The sequence below is a fragment of the Camelina sativa genome, chromosome 13 (genome assembly GCF_030686135.1).
Source record: "Camelina sativa cultivar CO46 ecotype springtype chromosome 13, ASM3068613v1".
NCBI lineage: Eukaryota > Viridiplantae > Streptophyta > Magnoliopsida > Brassicales > Brassicaceae > Camelina > Camelina sativa.
The window spans coordinates 12598062-12619777 of record NC_141892.1 but is presented as its reverse complement, the minus strand read 5'-3'; the positions used below and the strand labels follow the sequence as shown (position 1 = coordinate 12619777).

Below are 21716 nucleotides of genomic sequence, written 5' to 3'. Positions count from 1 at the left end.
TCTACATATTACCCGTGGTCTAATAATTATTGATAGTGATAATAATTAACTAAAAAGTTTTTGCTATATTTTCTTCCTTAGTTAATTTAATCTTTCATTGACATAACCCAAAGACTATATTCGGTAACTTTTATTTGTGTAATGCGTTTTGAATCTAATTTGACTCCAATTAGTGATTTACAAAGATTGAGTAAGCCAACTGCAGAAAGTTGCAAGTGTAAATTTATAATTTATAAAAGTAACAAAACAAATGACACATGAATACTATATCGGAATAATCATGTCTTATTGTAATTGTTCTGAAATGGCAATAAATATTGCAATTATTTTGTAAGGAAATTGAAAGGAAAAAAAAAAAACTTTGAAACAAATGCTTTAACGTAAACATCTCTTTGCGTCGTTAAGCTTTAAATTCATCATCTCTTCTTCATTTGCTTCGTTTTTAATCACTTGGCCAATTTCACCAAAAAAGACTTTCTTCGATAAGTTTACTGGCTTAGGCAGACTTTTGGCGATATTCAAACCATCATCAGCAGCCTGCAGTACAAAAAATTAAAGATGTGGTCGACTGTGTACTTGATACATCTATACTATGTCAAGTGCATTGATATATTTTTGGATAACATACCTGTTTTTGACCGATACCACATCAGGATAATTAGGATCTATGAATAACAAGGACTTCTCAAATGCATTAGTTATTGTTTTGACACCTATGTAAATCAACCAAATTATATTAATCAATTCTATAGTAGTCAAGTAAAAGATTCACATGTTGAATGATTTCATTACCATTAAACGTGTGGATTTTCGCAAAACATAGCAAGCAAGTTACCAATTCGTTACCAGCTTGTTGACATGCAACCCACATGGTATCCGCATAACTCCCCCATAAAGTACACGGCAAGTGGTTGTCCCTGTAAAACAAAATGTTTCGTAAGTTAGGGTAGCCCTGTTTCAGAATGATTGTATACGTCTTTCTATTTCCTTTTAAAAATATGTTTGTATATAAATATATATCAATAGTTTTTATCACCTTATGTCTCTCAAAACAAATTGAAGTCTCTTGGATAATTTTCCATTTACGTACTGAGTTATCATAGGACCAATGTCAACGACCTGTCCAAAAACATCTACGACGGGAAAAAAAATTGAATGACTGAATTTTTTTTGTTGTGTGAGAAAAACTTAATAAACAATACATACCGATTAAGATGTTTTCATTAAGCATTTCGGACTGAGTTATGCTTTCAAAGATTTTCAAATCCAAATACCAATCATCTGATAGTGCGGGAGAACGGGTAATGATTGTGTTGTTTGTTATGGACATCTTGAATGCATGATTGGTTGTCCTGTACTCTCCCATGCATTTCATAAGTTCAAATTTTTTGATGATTCTCCACTCTCGAGGTTCTATCATGTCAGAAAACTTGTTAACTTCGGTGCTTTTTATAGTTGCATGTATAAGATTTACCTAGAAAATAAATTCAAACAAATATCATTAGTTCTTGTAGGTAAAGGATAACAGTTTTTATTATTGTTTTATCCAATAAAAAGTACTACGATTTCTATTCCGTAACAGACTCACATCTACATCGGCGAGTATAATCTCCAAGGACTCCTTTGCGTAAGACATATACTGCCTCCAAGAATGCAAAATCTTGTATCTTCCAAGTAGTCTTGAAGGGGTTAATCATAGCAAGACTTGTAAGATCATTGTTAAATCGTTCCATTTTTTTTTTTGCTATTGCAATATTAGTTTGTTTTCTTCTCTTTCTTAAAAGTGTGTAAAAATTACAGTGTTTGTTTTATAGTCGGATGGTCTGGATTTCGAGTATACACTAATATTAAAGTTCCGATCATACTGTTTATGAAGATTAGGTAAGTAGCTAATAATTTGAACAAAAGAATATTTTCTAAATCGTTAAGGTTATCTTTCAAATATTAAATTGGTGTGTTGATTGAGATTTAATACATGTCATTTAATTAAATTCTAATAATTTCCAATTTTGTTTGATATGTTTGTACTTAACAGGTCTCGAGATAATGAATTACCATCCTCAGTCAATTACGATAAATTTTCCTGATGTTAATCTTGGTCCGAATTTTCTTATTATGATTGATTTCGTATATAGATTGCGAAATTTACATTAGATTGATATTGCATATCAATTCTATAGATTCTCTTTCTTTTGATTGACTATGTATTAAATAGCTACCGAGGATAATTTTTTTGATCAATTTTAACATAAAGTTATTAGTCCTTCATACATATTACAATTTATACCAAACAAATTATTTTCTTGATCGTTATTAAACAAACACAATTATGTTTGGCTCAGCTAATGGTTGAGGTTTAATCTTGTATGGTTTATTAATAATTTTAAAATGTCAATAGTCAATATATAATGCTAAACATTTTTATCTGAATCTGCAAGATGGCAATGTTTTCTTACTATAATACTCATTAAGATTAAAGAAACGTAAGTAACATAATAGTTATCCTTAAATATAAGTTATATAAATTTTTTCAGTTCAAGCTTACAATTAAACTTAAACATCTACATGTAAATTAACCGAAACTGTGATATATATGTAAAATAGCTGGGAAAGGAAACAAACTCAATCCTTTATTATTATCATCGATCATACAAAATGCATGACCTCGGCAGGGATTTACAAAGCATACCCTTCATTATTGGTAAAAAGTTCAAATGGTGCAATAAACATTGCACTTAGTTTGCTAGAAATTTGAAAATAAAAAGCATTCCATAGGAATTAAAATCTCTGCAAACAATCATCCTGGTCCATCTTTAAGCTTTTCCATCTTCCTCATCAGCTTCTTTTTCAATCTTCAGGCCAATGGACTTGACACAAAATTTCTTTGATGATGATGACTGCTCCAACAAATCATCACTTTCTCCTTCCTTACGCTTTGAAGATGGAGTAGTGTTAGAGGTACCAATACCGTCGTCAATCTCAACCTACATATATATAGCATTTTTAATACGAAAGAGTTTTACAAAATTAATTACATCATAAACTACATTATTTTGAGCATTCGACTAAACCTGATCATTGGAGACAACAGCTGAGGAGTCAAGTGCTTGCTCTGAATCCTCTATATTGTCAACGTGGTAAGTCTCGCTGCCAACTTCCACATATGATACTTTATAAGTATCATTGCCACCATTGAGGTTGCCAATTTCGACACTTGCTAGAAACTGAAAGGTCTATCCAACCAAGCTCTTCAAGACTTCTGGGACATTGGTCGGATCCTGGATCTGTAAGGTGCAATCATTCGACTGTTTGTTAAACCAATTCTTAATTATCTTCCTCTAATGCTAATTGTAATATGAAACATTTGAATTTACCTCATCGTAATGTCCATCAAAAATTTCTTTCGCTGTTTTGTTAACGATTTTTTTCAGCATTGTTGTCAAACAACATAACTTTAGTATGAGCAGTGTGATCCATAACAGAGAGAATCAATCTGAACCTGGTAAATAATTACAGAATCCAATTAATAGATATGTTACAAATTCTGGAATGATATATTTTCACAGTAATAAGATTACCTTGGGAGAACATTAGATGTGATCTCATTACACTTCTTGCACGAAAACAATCGAGTCTTAATCTTGCTTTTAGCATCATATTCCTTCTTGGGCACCAAGTAAGCAGTTTTATCACACTTTACACAAGTGAAATAATACCACCCATAGTCCATGTCTATATTAAAGATTTTTCCAAATATTTTGAACTTTCCTTCCTGCAAAACATTTGTACAATATTACCCAAACTACCAAAATAAATATATCTATACACACAATGGGTTATTTATTCAAATGTTACCGTTGTGGTTTCAAGGAACTCGGAAATGGTCTTCTTCTCGACACGGTTGAAATAATCAACCTTAGTATCATTTTTTGGTCCAACAGGCTTTGGTTGTAATACGGCGATTGTCACTTCATCCCTTGGTAGCCTAGCAGTTTGTAGTATTTTAAATAATGAAAACCATTTGAAAACTATTAGTCTCTCAACTTTTAGGAAACATACCTTGCAATAAAATCCTGCACAGCGGGATAATCAGGATTGATGATTAGCAAGGACATATCATATGCATTAGATATGGATTTCACACCTGTAGAAATCATTAAAATTTTGTTAATACATTTTCCCCTACTTGTCCCTGGAAGTTAAAATGTAGTTTGGCAACATTACCATTAAACGTGTTGATCTTTGCAAGACGTAGCAGACAAGTAACCATTTGGTTCCCAGCTTGTTCACACGCTGACCACATGATATCGGCAAATCTCCCCCATAAGGTACACGACAACCGATTGTCACTGTAAAATAAAACAACTATAAGTTAGATCCATTTTTCAAATTGATTGTATACGTCGTTCTTTTTCTGGTAAAAGTATGTTTTTTATTTATACAAATTTCAATAGTTTGTATCACCTTGTGTCTCTCAAAACCACTTCAAGGCGCTTGGAGATTTTCCCATTAACGTCATGAGTTATCATAGCACCAATTTTAACGACCTGTCCAACATCTACAACGGAAAAAAAACTAAACTGATAGTCTTTTGGATAATTTGTTAAATGTTCAAATGAGTTTACAACGCACATACCGATCAAGATGTTGTCACTAAGATCTCCTTCAGCAGTAATCTCATCAAAGCTCTTGAAATCGAAATACCAGTCATCTGATAGTGCAGGAGAACGGCTAATGATTGTGCTGTTTGTTAAGGACATCTTAAATGCATGATTCGTTGCCCTGTACTTTCCCATAGACTTAGTAAGCTGAAAATTCTCGATGATTCTCCACTCTCCAGCAATTATCATCCAGAAAAACTTGTTCACTTGGTTTTTTTTTTATAGTTGCATGAATCAGAGTTCCCTAATTAAGAAAACATAAAAAGTTATCAAATATTTTGTAGAGGGAAATGAATAGAATGAGTAGTATTCTTGTAATATACTTACATCTACATAAGCGAGTATGACCTCTAAGGTTTCTCCAGAGAAAGACGTATACTGCTTCCAAGAATGCACAATCTTGACTTGTATCTTCCAAGTCGTCTTGAAGGACTTAATGGTAGCAAGACTTGTGAAGACATTGGTTGCAGCCATTTTTTTTTGGAAGGATTGCAATCGTATATTGTTTTCTGGTTTTTGGTTTGAGTGACAATTACATCACGTTTCTATGGTTTTTATAGTCGTACGTTTAGAAATTAAGATTATACACTAATGGTAAAGATCAGATGTTATTGTTTAAGGAAGATTTCTAAAATAGCACAATTATTGTCATGTCAAATATTTTATGACTGATTTAAACCTCCGAAATTAGACAATATAGGAGTAGATTGAGGAAAGTACATACATGAATTGCGATTATAATCAATTCTTAATTTGCAAGCATAAGTTGCGATTTCACATATAATCGTTATAATCAGTTCTTAATTTCGAAACTTCACATATATATTCTAGCTCACAAATTACGTGGAGAATTTGTTTGTTTCACAGATTTAATTGTCAATCCTAATTAATTTTATCTTAGTGATTAGGCTAATTTTTAGTTAATCAAGACCTGTTTGGATTCTTGCATAATGACATAATATATAATATATGTTTCCATAATTTTCGTGACTGCATGAATGAACTGATGAATTAATTATTGAGACAATAACAATGAATGGTCCAGAAAATAAAGATCGAATATATTGGACCGAGTTGTATAGATTAGCCCAACTCGTTTGGATACTATGTCAATAATTGTTTGATCGAACATAATAGAAAACATTAAGAGATAGTAGTAAATGCCTCACAACCCAAGAACTTCAGGATCGGGTATTTAGTGGATCCGCGTGTTTTCCTTTTTTTTTTAATACAAACGTACCCTTTATGATGTTTTTTGTTTGTTCTATTTATAATGGCATTTCATGTAATAATCTCCAACTTTAAGCCTACTTAGTGAATAATGCTTCCCTTTTAATAGTGTAGATATAATTAAATTTTTACCATCATAAAGTCATAATGTAATCCGTAAAAAGTAGAAAACAGAAATCAAAAATAGAAATCAATGATAATTTGATTTTAAGAATAATACAGAAAAACAGAAAGATTATTGTATGGTAGGGGGAGGCGATGATGGTGTTGATCTAAAATTCCATTATGGGAGATTGCATTTCGTTAAACAATCTTCGTAACATGGTTCGTTGTGGATGCCACAACTTATGGAACAGTTTCTGAAGCAGACGAATCTTGAATCTACCAGTGTTGACTTGCTTCCATCCACATTCATTCCATTGCATGCTTGGAAGTCACATCCTATCATTATTAATACCAGCATCATCAGCATCTTGCTTTTTGCCATTTTCGAATTATAATAGTTGGCCTCTTTATATAGAGAGGAAGTTGTTTGTATATTATTCATGCTTTGCCTCTTTATACAGTACATCATCTGTGATTGCTGTTTAAATTAACTTAAACAAAATTTGGTAATAGTTGGCCAAAAACAAAAGGAATTTGGTAACTATCGTGTAAATGGAAAATATGAAAATTTAGTATGACTATTATTGATTTGCTTGTTTTACGGAAGAAGACAAAGTGATTAGATTTTTGGGGACTAATCATTGATTAAATATGGTTAGATAAAATTTCGAATTATATGCAAATTTATATTTTAATGTTTTATAAAATATGGGATTTATTCAATCATTGATTTGTAAATCCATATAAAACTTGGAAATTCTTATTTATTCTGAAATCATATATTTCCAAATAACATGTTTTACACCACATAATTGAATCTTCTACTCTTTACTTTCAAGTCCTCTCAAATCCATTTGATATATGATATGAATTTCGAAAATCAAGAATAAATAAATTACCTAGATTTTTAACTGGTTTTTGTAAATCAAAGATCCAATATCAAATGATTTTGATAAAGATTTGAAAATAGATGATTTTTGTTTGAATTTCAAACTCTATTAAATCCATGGTTGAACCCCCTAAATTGGGATGTATTCAGACCATCACCAATGGTGAAGTTCTAATTTTTAAATTCCAAGAACTTAAATATTAATATTTTTTATATAGTTAAATTATTGAATTAAATTTTGGAAAAAATAAAAAAAAACAAACCAATCACATATAGACAAGTGTTGTAACAAGGTTCTTTTTTTTTTTTTTTTTTTTTTTGTCGGCAACAAAATTTTTATTAGTACTTAACATCAACCCAAGTTATTACATAACATGACTTAGTTCTTCTTGCATCCTTAGCTAAGCTATCAGCAGCTAAATTTACATTACGAGGTATCTGAACAAAAGAAATACTAGTAAAGGATCTACTGAGATTTCCAAGATCTTGCAAGTAAGTAGCAATAGGAGAATGTTTTTGCCATGAGCTCTGCTGCTGGTCATTAGATTGAGAAAACTTTGGTATAGGTTGGATGAATCTCCACAAAACATCACATTGTTGTACCCCAACCTATGAACATGAGATACCGCTGATCTTAATGCTTCAGCTTCTACTTCAAGAGGTGTATTCACTGGATTGATAGATGCTCTTCCTTGAATGATAATCTGATGATTTTCATTGTAAAGAACCCATCCAATGCCTGCACATTCAGTTGGAGAGACCCATGATCCATCAACAAAACAATAATAATCATTGGTTCTCATATTACTATCCCCTTGATGAACTTTTCTTGCCAAGCCCTGCTTTGAATGAACTTGCGAATTTCCAGTCTCTTCCTTTGCTTGACTATAGAGTAAACTCTCCTTCCATTGTTGTGAATCCATAAAAGCTCGATTAATGGTATCAGGAATAGATTGCCTTCTATTCTTAAAGAGAAGTTCATTTCTTGCTTCCAGATATGCCAACCAATGAAAGGGAAAACGCTTACATCCTTTCTTTGGCTGTTATTTAAGCTCAGCAAGAAATCCACATTTTGAGACATTGAGTCTGAGAATGGAGATATACCTGGAAGGAAAGATCCAAGAGAATGGCTCCATATCTCTCTACTCACTCTACAGTGAAAAAGGAGGTGATTTAGACTTTCTGCGGCTTCTCCACATCTTTGACAAGTATCATCTCTCAACATTTTCCTTCTCCTGAGATTTTCTGCAGTAGGTAAAGCATTATGAAGACACCTCCACCAAAAGTGTTTAATCTTTTGTGGAATTATTTGGCTCCATATCTTGGAAAATGTTTTATAAGGCATCATATTTTGCGAAGGATTACCAGTAATGGAAGCTTCATGTGAGATCTTACGCAGAAGATGATAACCTGATGTAACCGTATACACCCCATCCTTGCTATGCATCCAGTTTAAGACATCGGAGGAGCATGTAATAGATGGGCGAATACTGCTTTGGATAATATATTTTATCCAACGGAAGCCAATTATCATGTCATACATCAATTTGCTTTCCATTTTCAACAATATATTTTAAGCCCTTAGCAATAAGAGTTGTACCTTGGATAATGCTCTTCCATGCATAGCTTGAATTTGTTTTGGCTGATGCTTTAAGAAGGCTTATCTTTGGGAAGTATTTCGCCTTAAAGAGTCGAGCCATGAGCGAGTATGGTTGTTGGAGAATCCTCCAACTTTGCTTAGCTAAAAGAGCAATATTGAAATCTTTTAAATCTCTTATTGCCAGACCTCCAGCTTTTTTTTAATCAGTAACTGTTTTCCATGCCACCCAGGGGATTTTATGCTTGTCTTTACTGCTTGACCACCAAAACTGCCTCATAGCCCTTTAAATCTGATTGATTATTCTTGTGAGTAGGAGGAAGCATGACATACTATAGGTAGGAAGTCGTAGCAATGGATTTGAGAAGCACTTCCTTACTTGTAGGAGATAAAAGCTTAGCATACCAATTATCCATTTTTTGATCTATTCTCTGCGCTAAGTAAGAGAAGGCGTTTGTTTTGTTCTTTCCAATGAATTCAGGTAGCCCCAGATAACGACCAAAACCTTGCATCTTGTAAATGTTCAACAGTTGGCAAATGTGATGTCTTGTATCCAAATCACAACCTTTACTAAAAGTGATAGCAGAATTTTGAAAATTAATGGCCTGACCTAAAGCTTGCTCATATTGTATCAGAATATTGAGCAGTGTTAAACATTCCTCATTTGTTGCTTTGCAGAATAATAAGGAATCATCTGCAAAAAGCAAATGTGAAATTCCAAGACCATTTCTGCTAGCCTTAAAACCATGAAGCTTCTTTAATCGGATATTCTCCTGAATTAAGGCAGATAAAGCTTCAGTGCATAACAGATAAATGTATGGTGAAATAGGATCACCTTGGCGAATATCTCTCTGTGGCATTATGCGACCAATTGGCTGTCCATTAATAAGCACAGAGTAGGAAACCGTATTTAGGCACGTCATTATCTAGTTGCACCATACTGTCGAAAAACCCATTTGCTTCATAACTGCCTCCACAAAACACCATTCAACCTTATCAAAAGCTTTACTGATATCTAACTTAGTGGCTATATAATGCTGAACCCGCTTCTTAGTGTGAAGAGAGTGAAGGAGTTCATGGGCAATTAAAACATTATCTGTGATCAATCTCCCTGGGATAAAAGCAGATTGGTTTACAGATATAATGGTATTTAGCCACAGCTTTAGACGATCAGCTAACACTTTTGAGATGATTTTATAGGCAACATTGGCAAGACTAAACGGCCTATAGTCTTTTACTTCACTAGGCTGATCTATTTTTGGAATTAAACAGATGTGTGTACTAATCATTTTTGGATCAAGGTTGCAATCTTTGAAAAAAGATTTAGCAAAGTTTAACACACCTGTATGTATGGTGGACCAATGATCTTGATAAAACCCTGGATTGAATCCATCTGGTCTTGGAGCTTTTTCTCTTGCCATATGGTGGACAGCTTGAAAAAGCTCCTCTTCAGTAATAGGCTTAGTCAGAGCCTCATTCATTGCATTCGTGACACAAGGCTTAATATGTTGCACTACTTGATCAATGTTACCTTTATTATCCGATCGATAGAGAGATTCAAAATAGTCTATAATAACTTTTTGAATACCTTCTTCAGAGGTCCAGACTATTCCATTTCACTACAAGAAATTTGATTATTGATAGCACATGTTAAACGCTATTGTAAACAAAGATATCGTTGTGGAAAGCGCTATGTCATCCACCACGATAGTTGATATGACACTTTAGATAACGTTTTTTAGGCATGCTATTGAATGTTTATAAATAATAGCAATTATATTTCGTTATTTTTAGTCTATTTATAACATTTTAAATATTATTTTTTGTAGCATTCGTTTTCTGCTATTTGTTTGGATTCCTGAGCAAATATTTTTATTGAAATTTTTGTAAACAAAACGAAAAATACCTTCTGAAGAAGAAAACTTTTATAATAACATTAGTTTTCAATCTAACAAACCAACATAACCATCACGCAATAGTTCAAGTTCCAACAGAAGGCATATAAACTTATAAGCTAGCCAACATAAACACCACACAATAGTTCAAGTTCCAACTAAGGCCCTAGTTTGTTTCTAACACAAGTGTGCTGAACTCAAGACCCTACAATCTTATCATTAGGCCATGCCACTGTTGTACCTAAAGCATCAACAACACATTCCACTTCCGCATTTGGTCTCCATACTTTGGCTGTTCCAATCTTTATAATTTTAACCCATACCTTGCTAGCATTAGGTCCTAAGGGTTTACAGTGGACTGTGTCTTCCGGATTGGTTGAAGTGACTATACCTTCTGCAACGATCTCTCCTGAGTTTTCACAGTCCAACAACATGCAAGTCTTCTTCTTTCCATTTGATGAGCTGTTAGCGAAGCTGCAGCTTATACTCTACCACTCAGAACAAAATTAAAGATCAAATCAAGATCACAATCATATAACATTTGACTAACTTAAAATTCAGTCACTGAAATTATACTTTCGGTGATGCTTGTCTTGAAGGTTTAGTAAATATCTTGTTCATTGGCCAGGCAATATAATCTTGAAGTACATGCTCCATCAAGTATATTTCAGTAGTTGGTCTCCACAGATAAGCATCTTTCTCAACCACTTTCTCAACCTTCACCACTGCAGCATTTAGACCAATAGGAATATCGTTGATCACTTCTTTAGGATCAGTAGACCACATTTGACCCTCAACAACTATTTCATCCTCCTCCGCATTACAATCGTAGATGATGATCATGTCATGTACCTAAGTAAGTCATAAACAAGTATATATCAGAACAAGGAATAATAATACAGTTTCAATAAAAATCAACCAAAATCAAAATTTTACCGATGATTCAGAAGTTTGGTTATCAGTTTCGGAATCAACCATCTTAAATTTCTTAGCTGGACATGCTATTTTGACTCCCACAGCTTGGGTAAGTGATCCAACAGTTTTAGTTGGCCTCCAGAGAGAAGCATTTTCTACTAATACAGACCTTACAATGACAGCTAAGGCATTAGGGCCAATTGGAATATAAGCAACCTTGTACATTGGTTCAGACGAGCAGTACTCTCCTTCATCGACAACACATTCCTCTTTTGAGTACCAATCCAGTAGTTGACACATACGAACATCCTGTCTACAACTACTATCCAGCTCCGAGGTAGAAACATCATCAGGCTGTTCACAGAAGAAGTTGAATTTTAAAAGCATACATTGGAATCATCAAGCATTGTTGACCAATGTGAGTAAAAGATTAACTAACCTTCTTCCCTTTATACAAGAAGTGAAGTTTATTTTCAAGATTTTTAACCTTGTTGACCAATTCCTTCTGCGTTTTCTCAAGCTTATGCACATGTGCATCTCTAGCCTGAAGGAATGCTAGCTTTGTCGCAGTGATCCCTTTGCCCATCCCTCTAATCCTTCCAGGTTTGTCTCTTCCTAACATCTGGCTCACAGCATCCTCTCTAATGCTAGTGATAGCTGTAGATGCCATTTCACTATCAATAGATTTTATTTTTTCCTGACACAAATAGTGAAAACAGAGTTAGTGTGAGTTCTATAAAATAAATTACATATTTATAATCCCATGTCACTTACAACAGTATCCACAAATTCTGGTCTCACAGGTCTCACATCTGAATGAGTGTGTCCTGCTACCCATACTTTGCTCCTTGACACTTTGCTTGGGTCTGAACCTTTTTTCTTCTGCAGGTAACAAAACCACATCAGCTATGTGAAAAATAACAGCAAATATTAACATCTACATACCATATCATCAGCTAGTCGATTCATTCCTTTACGGCTTGAGGTGTGTGGAATCTGCCCCTTCCTCAGTTCCCTGAATTTTTCACTTACAACCTATAAACAAGCCCATAATCAATAAAGATTCAAACAAACTCAGGCCATTTATCATTCACATTGGCCCAAGTTAATGAGTCAACTGGATACTTCATTGTACCATCTGTACTTGCATTATTGAAATGCCACCTCAACTCTTCAGCCATTCTTTTGGATCTAAACATCCTCCTAAATCTATCTTTAATTGGAAAATACCTTAGAACCTTTGCGGGAATCCCCTTCTTCTCTTCACCAGTATTCTTATCCCTTTCCCATTTGGAGAGACTACATCTTGGACAGGTTTCAATATTTGCGTACTGCTTCCTATATAGGATACAATCGTTCTTGCATGCATGTATCATGTCATATCCAAACCCAAATATTTTCAGAAACTTCTTCATCTCATGTTCTTAGGAAGCATATCATGAACCATTTTGAGCAACTGATCAAAATAGTTCTCCGACATACCGCTCTTCACTTTAATCCTGTAAAGCCCCATGATTGCAGATATCTTGGTGTAGTTGGGACAGATGGAATATAAAGGAGTTTCAGCATCTTGTAGCTTCTTTCTAAACTCAGATTCTTCTACACTATCAACATCATCATTCTGATCTTCACTGTGGCTACTGGCCTTTGAATCACTATCAAATAAGGCTGTTCTAATCAAATCATAAGCTTCAAACTCAGAGCTTGGATCTTCATCTAGCTGAGCAAGTTTCCTATCACCATGAATGTGCCAACACGAATTCCTCTTGTATTTCTCATCCATTCCCCTAATCACTAGATGATCAAACATTGTCTCTGTTCCTTGATGAGAAAAATTCTGGCAATGTGTGCAGGGACATAGCATAGAACTAGGATTACCCAAACTTGTTGTTGCTGCATTCACAAAATTTCTAGCTCCTATCTGCCTCATAAAATTGATCCGCAGGGAGATATTGACAATCAGAGGTCCATGTTTTTAACAGTTCTTGTTTGATCGCCTTGTTAAATCTCCATCTATTGTCGTATCTGAACAGAGGAAATCCTTTCTTTCGTTCATTACTCGTATGGATCAGAAGTGGCCTATGATCAGATCCTATCCCCTCAAGAAGTTGTACATAAGCCTTTGGAAAGACATCTTGCCATTCTGTTGATGCTACAGCTCTATCAATTCTTGATTGGATTTCATGAGAGTAACGATGGCCCAACCATGTAAATTTCCCTCCCACCGTTTTAAGCTCATGTAGACCAGAAGTATATAACATCCTCCTGAAACTTTTGAACGATAACTCAGATCTTTTAGGACCTCCTATCTTCTCATCATTGCCTTTGATATCATTAAAGTCTCCTAGCACTAACCTCGGTTTGTTCCTATACATAGCAGCCCAAAACGTCATCCTATACCACATAATATTATGATACATCGGATCAAGGTCCCCATAGATATAAGTAAGGCAAAAGGTTAGTGAACCCACTTCTATTATATACATATCAGTATGGTTCAAGGAAGGTGAATCCAAAAAATCGACTTGAACCTTTTCATTCCAAAAAATTGCCAGACCGCCACTGAGACCATCTGAGGGTATTATATAGCTAAAAGGAAAGCCAAGATCCTGTCCTAAAGTATTTACATACTTATATCCATTTTTTGTTTCTATGAGGAATAAGATATCAGGTTTATAAGCTATCCTGATATCTTTTAGGTATGGAATTGTCAGAAGATTCCTCTTAAGCCCCTGACAATTCCAATGCATTATCCTCATTTTGGGAGGGGTGGTTTCGGGGTCTCCACCCTCCCCTGTTCTTGAAAAGTGTCTTGAAACTTTTGTTTGGTTGTTGGTCTTTAATTGGAATCTCTTCCCCCTTTCTTTTCTGACCTCTTTCTAGAACCGTTTCAGGTTGCTCATCTACCTGTTTGGTTTGCAGAACGTCTTGAGTCTGGACTTCTTTTAAAATTTCAGCTTCCTTCTGGACAAGGAGTTCATCTTGGGATAGTGGTTAGGCAAGCAGATTACCTTCATCCATAATATTTGCAGAAGTTTCATCCCTTGGGTCTAAAGCTAGGTCTTTCTGTTTTCCCCTAAAATCCACTTTGGACGTAGCTCCATACTCTCTTGTGGTGATTTGGATGAACTCCGGAGTAATGGACATATCATCTATGTCACATGGTCTTGGTAGGAAGATGGTCCTTAAAGTTCCGACTATTGGAGTAGACGACTCCACGTTATCACTCATATTTTCATCCTCCCCTTGAATGTCTTTTTACACTGGTTCTAGGACATTTCTCAATGCTTCATTATCTATTTGCAGAAGCTGAGCCTCATAATCACACACTGATTCATCATGTCGTAAGGATCCACAGCGAAAACATAACTTACGAAGTTTGTGGAATATGAATCTGATCATGATTGGTGGTTTTAAAGGATCAAATTCAATATACCTTACAAAAATCAGTATGTTATTGATATTCATGCTGACATGAGCCCAAACTTCTCCATCTGAATTCCCAGTAGCTTCGTTGAATCTGACTTCATCTATATGGCCTATAACTCCTCCAACTTCTCGGACCACTGCTTCTGATCTGAAATCCTCTGGGATATTCAAGATTTTGACCTAGAAGGATATTTCTGTTAGAAAGGTTGGAAGACTGCGTCTTGTCCATCGATCTAATGCCACCATCCAAAGGTTATAGTGCCATGGACCATTTTCAAGGACTGTCATCAGATGATGCTCTGCTTTAAAGAAAAATTGGACTGTATCGTCATCATTGATCCTGCTTGTTACTTGTCCTTGTAAGTTCCAAGCTTTTGAAAGAGCTCCTTTCATGCCAATCAGTTTCTGATGTTGGGGACTTAAGCACGTAACAACCAGACTTAACTGATTATTAACTTCTCTAGCTCGCATAGCTTCCAGAGACATCTTCATAGGGGATCGTTCTGATCCCAGATTTAGATTTTGCATCACTTCCCATAAATCTTTGGCCATCTTTGGAATCTTCACTAATTTTCTTCTACTACAGTTACGACTAGAAGACCGGCACCAGAACCGGAGAAAGAGAACCGCACAAAACAGAAGAGAAAACTGCCGGAAAATTATGTCGGTGGTAAGTCGGTGAGAGATCGCCTTTAGAATCGTCTAGAAAAAAATATTGGTAAGTTAGGTTCTAAAATTAGAATTACAACTTCTAGTTTCTCTTTCTCTCACGTTTCTATATTTTTTAATATTTTGAAACACACTAAAAACCTACCGTTGGAGGTTCTCTTAGGTTGCAATTGTTAACGGCTTTTTATGTGCTCAGTATTTTTTTTACGTTGTACTATTTCTATCTGATTTTCAGTGAAAATATTATAAAATATTAAATTCCAACTGAAAAATGCTTATATAATGTATGAATAATTTACCTCAAAAACAAAATTGTTAAAGTAACATAATATATATAAGAATTATTCTTTAAATATGGAAATTTAATATTATTGATTTATAGTTTTGTATGATATATGTATGTTGCAACAATATTTTTGGATATTGTGGATATAATATCATAAAAGATATATATATATATATATATATAGTTATCCGTGTTGTACAGCACAAAGAAATGTTTGCTTAAATTTTACTGTAATTTGTGTAGTGACCTTAGTGCAGTGACCAATTGTAAGTCAGTAAGTCCTTAATGCACAAGGCACCATCACACCCAGGATCGAGTCCCGCTCCCTACGAACGTAGGGTTTTGGCTAATGGGCCGGCCAGTTGTGGCCCAATGGTTGACAAAAAAAAATTACTGTAATTTGTTAGTTATAAAATAATAGCAGAAGTTTTATTTGATATACTCTATACATTTTATATTATTTTTTTACAATATTCTCCTTGTTTCATATTCTGATTTCAACTCGTTTTCGGTGCATGATACAATGTTCAGATCCGTGAATCATATAAATTTGGTAAAATCCAGAAAAGAAAAAGATAACATGTATTGAAACGGTTGTAATTAGAAATCTCGATTTAACTTTTTGATTTTTTTTAGATGTATATACTATATTGAATAAAATATAACATTTCTGATTTCTTAGATTTTAATAAGATTTCACTATGTTGATGTGCATTACAAAAACATATTTAATAAACTAAATATAATTTTATATTTTTAAAATATAAGAAATGTTGTATCTTAGTTTTAAAATATATATGCCATTATTAAATGATTTATGGATACATATATTTAATCTTAGTTTTATAAATAAAATTAAGTTTTATAATTATTCTAAATAATTTGTCATTGTTTCCAAAGATTTTTGACACAATAAATGGAATCTGTTAAATAAGTTCAAAAATATTGTTTTCTTTTATTATGTTTCAAAATATAAGTTTTTGTTTGGTTACTTATCTATACTATTAAAAGGTAAGCATTTATAACAAAAATACATAGGGTTTGAGATTATTACAATGAAATTCCACTCAAATAGGAATAAGGAGATGACTAATCCATGAAGCCAATCAGGTTGGATTCGAGCAATTAAATTTAAAATTGTATATTCGTTAAAAAAAAATGAAAATTGTATATATGTAAACATATTTAATTTGATATTTTGAGATATATACGGAAACAATAATTTCTGATTTTGATGTTACCTAATATACAAAATCATCTACATTTGTTTATAGAAATAGTTTAAATCTGTTTCTATTGAAATCGAGCAATTAAATTCAAAATTGTATATATGTATAAAAAATTAATTTGGTTATGGTAACACTCATATCCCGAAAAATATGAATATTGGAGTTTTATATCGGGAATTGAAGTGGATTTGGTTTCATCACTGTTGGTTTATTTACATGATCGATTTATTGATTAACCAAAAAGAATAGTTTAATTAATTATTGGTTTAGCTATTTTCTGGTTTAATTAAATTAAACCAAAGAGGCCCTAATTCCTCTCTACAAGGATCGACACTTCTTTTCTCTTAAGTTGTAGAGGTTTGTCGCTGCTGGTTGCTCACAGAGAGAGAGAGTTCTTGGTCAATTGTGAAGGAGAAGGAGAAAGAGATCAACAAAGCTTTGTGTTAGAGAGAAGGAGAAGGAGCATAATCGTTAGTGTTTGGGAGGAAACAGTTTCAACGTATTGAATCGTATTCAAAGGTAACCAAATTTGGTAGAGTTATTCCCAAACCTTTAATCGTCATTCTCCTTTTTAAAGAAGTGAATTTGGATTAAATTCGATGAGTTATTTGCAGTTTAGTGAGACATGTTTTCTGAAACGCGAGTTGGGACCGTTAGGTAATGTAACTAAGACCTTGGTTTTGTCTGGTTTCTGATCGGCAAAATATTTTTTTGCGAAGTTTCGTAACGTTTAGGACTAGCTTTTCACCGGAGGGATTTGATAGTTAACGGTTGGTTTTATATTTATTTGTTGTTGGTTAATTGTTTGGATTGTAATTAAATATTATGGGGTATTTAATTAGATTATTATTATTAAAAAAACGGGTCGGTTGTTTCAGTTATATATTGTGAGATATCGGCGTAAACAATATTTATGATTTTCCTTTTTATAAAATCTATATTCCAAAACTAAATGAACAAATCTAAAATAACTACCAAAATCTTTTTTAGAATCCTAAAATATATTGTGTTAAGAAAGATATATTAATCTTCATCTCTATATAAGACATGTCGAAGTCTTTAGTTTCTTTCATTAACAAAAACTTTTCCTAGCATCAATATTTTGACTTTTAAATTTTTTAACTTTTATTTTTCATTATCTTTTAGTGTTTCAGATTTGAAATTCTTCAAGAACATGTGAAACATAAAAGTCAAGACTGTACAACTTCTAAAATACGGATGTTGTGAAACAATTAAGTAGTTATAATTGATTTTTTCTTACTATTCTTTTGAATAGTTACAGTTTTTTATGTTAGTACTTATATATATTAATTACATTATATAGTCTTCTTTTGCTGCATGATTATTTGTTCTTTTAAACAATCTATGATTATATTGTTACACGTAACCTATTGGTATTAAATCATATTAGTGTGGTTGATTTCTTCTTTATATTTTCTCAAATCATAATGAATTTTGCATTGAACTGGGAAAGAGGCGAAAGATTTATATCTTTCAGAGGCAACATGGATTTGCATGTCTTGATGATGTCCACAATGTTGAAGTTGACTTCCCCCTCCCCTATCAAGCTTTCTTCTTTGTATCTTAATGGACATCATTAATACCTCAAATTACATTGTGATCGGTTCTAATTTATGTGTTATTTGCAGTCGATTAGAACTTGACGAGTCATTCGACTAAATCTTCATAAGTATATCCAATCAGAGTTTTTATAAATTTTCATACTTCCAAATTTAATTTAGCACACTAATATATTACATATCCAACAATTCTATTGTTACTTAGTTTCGGCCTTAGAGTTAAAAATTTTAGATTCGAGATCATAAAGTTTGGATAACTAAACTGACTTTCAGAACTTCAATGTTATAGAATTTCTGACCAGAATTCTACTAAAAAAATCCAAACTTTCTAGAATTTGCCAAAAAACACGAATTCCTGGTCTGGCCAAATAAATACTCAACATTTGTTGACTTTCAAATATAATAATAAACTTTACATTGACCTGTCAAATCAACATGTCGTTTATAAAGTTAATAGAAAATTTAAACGTCACTAACAACATATTTACTGTTGGGATTAAATCATACGACGTCGTTTTGAAATTCTTAGTTTTGAACAAACACTGCATCACCAAGGCTCGAACCGAGTTCTCAGAGTGCATAAGGGAGAATTTTACCACTGAACCAGTGAAAAAATTCGAACATTACTGCAATATACTTGAAACGACCTGATCCGTTTTTCTTTAATAAATAATGAATACACTACAGCTAGTGGTCCCATACCCACTAGCCATCTAACCACAAACACAACCAACAGCGGAAATAGCAAATACCAATAAATAATTCAATCATAATCCAATAGCCAATATTAATTCTAAATCATAAACTAATGATCCAAACAACATAAACCAGAGAACCAGCAATCCTAAACAACATTCTAGGACTCAACTCTAGCAACCTAACAGAAGCCAGACAACCAAGCGAACCACTAGAACATCCTCCTCTTCATTGCCTTGATTCCACGATCACATCTTGCCCTTACCTGCATCACAAACACAAATTGCAATGCATGAGTATTTTATAAACACTCAGTAAGGCAATCCTCCCATCTACTGGGCTATACACACAAGCAATATAGATACTCTAACCATCAAACAACAATCAACAAACAAACCAAGCTTTGCATCGACCGACACAAAGCTTGCATCGACAGACACCATCAGGGACCAACACAGAAACAAACAGATCAGAGTAATCTCCAGCCAAGATAAGCCATGGTCATGCACTTACCTTTGCCAAGATGAATTTGAACCTCAAACAAGCAAAACAACGCTCATAGGAAGCTCCTACAACGATCCCAGCTACAGATCTCTACAGGAACAGCCTCAAATCTCCAGAAAACTCCAAGAACACCAAGAACACTCTTCTCTCTTCTCTTTTCTCTCAGAAACGGCCAAAGTCGTCAAATGAGACAAAAGAACGACTTAAGGGTTTTTTCCCCTTTCCCTTTGCCCAAAACGCAGCGTTTAACTTAAGTCAAAACGCAGGACAATGAATCAGCATCGACCGATGCTCCACTATCATCGATCGATGCACATCCCAAACCGGGATTTTGGTTCGCGGATGTTACAATTCTCCCCCACCAATTTAGATTCGTCCTCAAATCTCGAACAACACACAACCATGGACTCCCGTGCTACCGTCTTTACGGCCCGCACTCCTCCGACCGATCTACAGAAGGTCACCTCTAGGCGATAGACTTACGCTCCAGGCATTATTTACTCTCGACTTTTGGACTCTCCTTTTTACTCACAGGCCTAAACCTTGAGTTTTCTATTGGCTCCTCATCAGACTGAAGCCTGCATGCCATAATATTGGCTCCTCATCGGGCCTAAGCCCGCATGCCATAATATATATAAGGGAGTCCAATACTCTTCTCTCGGGTTGCCACCCAACAGCGCACCCCAGATTGTCATCTGAAGCTGATATACCAGCCATACTCCCAAACCACAAAGTCTTAGAATATGACGGTACTAGGACGACCTAAATCCCCCAAGAGTCGCAAGCAAATAATTCTGAACACGTCTGAGTCCTATCCCTATCCAGATTTCCTTCCTGTGGCTAGCGTAAGACAACACGATGTCCTACCAACCACATATCCCCTCACTGGAATACCTCCTGACCACACAAGGATAATCTCACTGCCCAACGGGCCGCCACAAAGGCCAAACAAATGCCCTAAATAGGACCGCCACCAAGGCAAAACAAATGTCCTAAACAGGACCGCCACCAAGGCCAAACAAATGTCCTAAAAAGAACCGCCACCAAGGCCAAACAAATATCCTAAAAAGGACCGCCACCAAGACCACTCGTCCCAAAGGACCGCCTCAATAGGCACTCTGGCTAAACAGCCCGCCACAAAGGCCATACTCTAGCTAAACAGCCTGCCACAAAGGCCACACAATGGCTAAACAGCCCGCCACAAAGGCCACACAATGGCTAAACAGCCCGCCACAAAGGCCACACAATAACTCAAAAGACCGCCACACACGGTGCAACGACTCAAAAGTCTGCCACAAAGGCCACACAAGCCCCCCTCCAAGGCTCTCCGCCACTAAAAATGGACAAATTCTAACTCACATAAAACTTTCCATTTTTAGCACTTTCCACTTCTGGAAACTTTCCACTTATAGAAACCTCTAAAACATGAACCTTTCCTCCAACACACTGCCTCGCGAAAACTTTGTACCCAAACACCATCTCATCTTGTTACTTAGTCGCACAACCAACCACCCCAAGCGACCGAGTAAACAAGAGAGATGGGCTGGAATACTCCATTCCCGCTCCAGCCACGGATTACAGATGGGACCAGGCTAGGCAAGCTAAAGTCGCGGCTTGCTTCTCATACCACTTCTTGAACCTTGCCTTCATCCTCGCCTTAGGCTCCCAAGTGTGCTCCTCAACACCATCACAGTCCCAAAGGACTTTCATCAAAGGAATCTTCTTCTTCTGAAGTTCCTTGGTCCTCCTCCCGAGAACCCTCACTGGTCTCGCCTCCAAAGTAATATTAGGCTGAAGATCCTCAGGAATCTTAGCCAACAACTAATCATCCTCGCGGAGACACTTCGCAACATAGACACATGGAAAACCTTATAGAATGCACGCATAACCTCAGGTAACTCCAGTCTATATGCTACTGGTCCAACTCGCTCAATCACTCTGAACGGACCCATATACCTTGGACTCAACTTAGTCTCAGTCAATGACCTGTTCGGACCCCGCAACATGGCCATCTTGAGGTACACTCTATCT

At 34.9% G+C, this 21716-nt stretch overlaps 5 protein-coding genes across 5 annotated transcripts; all 5 read right to left on the bottom strand.

Moving 5' to 3' along the window:
• Positions 1 to 375: 375 nt before the first annotated feature.
• LOC147929456 (uncharacterized) lies at positions 376 to 1636 on the bottom strand. Its single transcript, XM_087480625.1, has 5 exons — positions 1589 to 1636; positions 1207 to 1474; positions 1037 to 1133; positions 836 to 917; positions 376 to 537 (listed from the first exon to the last, which is right to left on the bottom strand). The coding sequence occupies exons 1-5, from the start codon at positions 1634 to 1636 to the stop codon at positions 376 to 378; spliced, it is 657 nt and encodes a 218-aa protein (XP_087336751.1).
• Positions 1637 to 2813: 1177 nt separating this feature from the next.
• On the bottom strand, positions 2814 to 5135 carry LOC104738222 (uncharacterized). The gene is made up of 10 exons (XM_087480624.1): positions 4989 to 5135; positions 4637 to 4808; positions 4465 to 4558; positions 4225 to 4349; positions 4060 to 4144; positions 3856 to 3985; positions 3579 to 3772; positions 3420 to 3499; positions 3072 to 3217; positions 2814 to 2984 (listed from the first exon to the last, which is right to left on the bottom strand). The coding sequence occupies exons 1-10, from the start codon at positions 5133 to 5135 to the stop codon at positions 2814 to 2816; spliced, it is 1344 nt and encodes a 447-aa protein (XP_087336750.1).
• Positions 5136 to 7224: 2089 nt separating this feature from the next.
• LOC147929455 (uncharacterized) lies at positions 7225 to 8585 on the bottom strand. The gene is made up of 4 exons (XM_087480623.1): positions 8486 to 8585; positions 7992 to 8130; positions 7429 to 7659; positions 7225 to 7396 (listed from the first exon to the last, which is right to left on the bottom strand). The coding sequence occupies exons 1-4, from the start codon at positions 8583 to 8585 to the stop codon at positions 7225 to 7227; spliced, it is 642 nt and encodes a 213-aa protein (XP_087336749.1).
• Positions 8586 to 13202: 4617 nt separating this feature from the next.
• Positions 13203 to 13685, bottom strand: LOC147929454 (uncharacterized). The gene has a single exon (XM_087480622.1). It carries the CDS (start codon positions 13683 to 13685, stop codon positions 13203 to 13205), a length of 483 nt encoding a protein of 160 aa, XP_087336748.1.
• An 865-nt stretch (positions 13686 to 14550) lies between these two features.
• On the bottom strand, positions 14551 to 15273 carry LOC147929453 (uncharacterized). The gene is made up of 2 exons (XM_087480621.1): positions 15073 to 15273; positions 14551 to 14901 (listed from the first exon to the last, which is right to left on the bottom strand). Exons 1-2 carry the CDS (start codon positions 15271 to 15273, stop codon positions 14551 to 14553), a joined length of 552 nt encoding a protein of 183 aa, XP_087336747.1.
• Positions 15274 to 21716: the final 6443 nt, after the last annotated feature.

What these genes read in the sequence shown, in the direction of transcription:
- LOC147929456 (XM_087480625.1), bottom strand. Translation starts at nt 1,636, where the DNA reads ATGTCTTACGCAAAGGAGTCCTTGGAGATTATACTCGCCGATGTAGAT. An exon ending in TAATGAAAACATCTTAATCG is followed by an intron (nt 1,134 to 1,206) that starts GTATGTATTGTT and finishes TTCCCGTCGTAG; the next exon opens with ATGTTTTTGGACAGGTCGTT. An exon ending in AACAAGCTGGTAACGAATTG is followed by an intron (nt 538 to 835) that starts GTAACTTGCTTG and finishes TTTGTACTGCAG; the next exon opens with GCTGCTGATGATGGTTTGAA.
- LOC104738222 (XM_087480624.1), bottom strand. Translation starts at nt 5,135, where the DNA reads ATGGCTGCAACCAATGTCTTCACAAGTCTTGCTACCATTAAGTCCTTC. An exon ending in TCATACTCGCTTATGTAGAT is followed by an intron (nt 4,809 to 4,988) that starts GTAAGTATATTA and finishes GAGAATTTTCAG; the next exon opens with CTTACTAAGTCTATGGGAAA. An exon ending in CAACAATGCTGAAAAAAATC is followed by an intron (nt 3,218 to 3,419) that starts GTTAACAAAACA and finishes TTCAGTTTCTAG; the next exon opens with CAAGTGTCGAAATTGGCAAC.
- LOC147929455 (XM_087480623.1), bottom strand. Translation starts at nt 8,585, where the DNA reads ATGGCTCGACTCTTTAAGGCGAAATACTTCCCAAAGATAAGCCTTCTT. An exon ending in ATGGAAGAGCATTATCCAAG is followed by an intron (nt 8,131 to 8,485) that starts GTACAACTCTTA and finishes TACCTACTGCAG; the next exon opens with AAAATCTCAGGAGAAGGAAA. An exon ending in TACCAAAGTTTTCTCAATCT is followed by an intron (nt 7,397 to 7,428) that starts AATGACCAGCAG and finishes ATGGCAAAAACA; the next exon opens with TTCTCCTATTGCTACTTACT.
- LOC147929454 (XM_087480622.1), bottom strand. Translation starts at nt 13,685, where the DNA reads ATGACGTTTTGGGCTGCTATGTATAGGAACAAACCGAGGTTAGTGCTA.
- LOC147929453 (XM_087480621.1), bottom strand. Translation starts at nt 15,273, where the DNA reads ATGGCCAAAGATTTATGGGAAGTGATGCAAAATCTAAATCTGGGATCA. An exon ending in CTTGGAACTTACAAGGACAA is followed by an intron (nt 14,902 to 15,072) that starts GTAACAAGCAGG and finishes ATATCCTTCTAG; the next exon opens with GTCAAAATCTTGAATATCCC.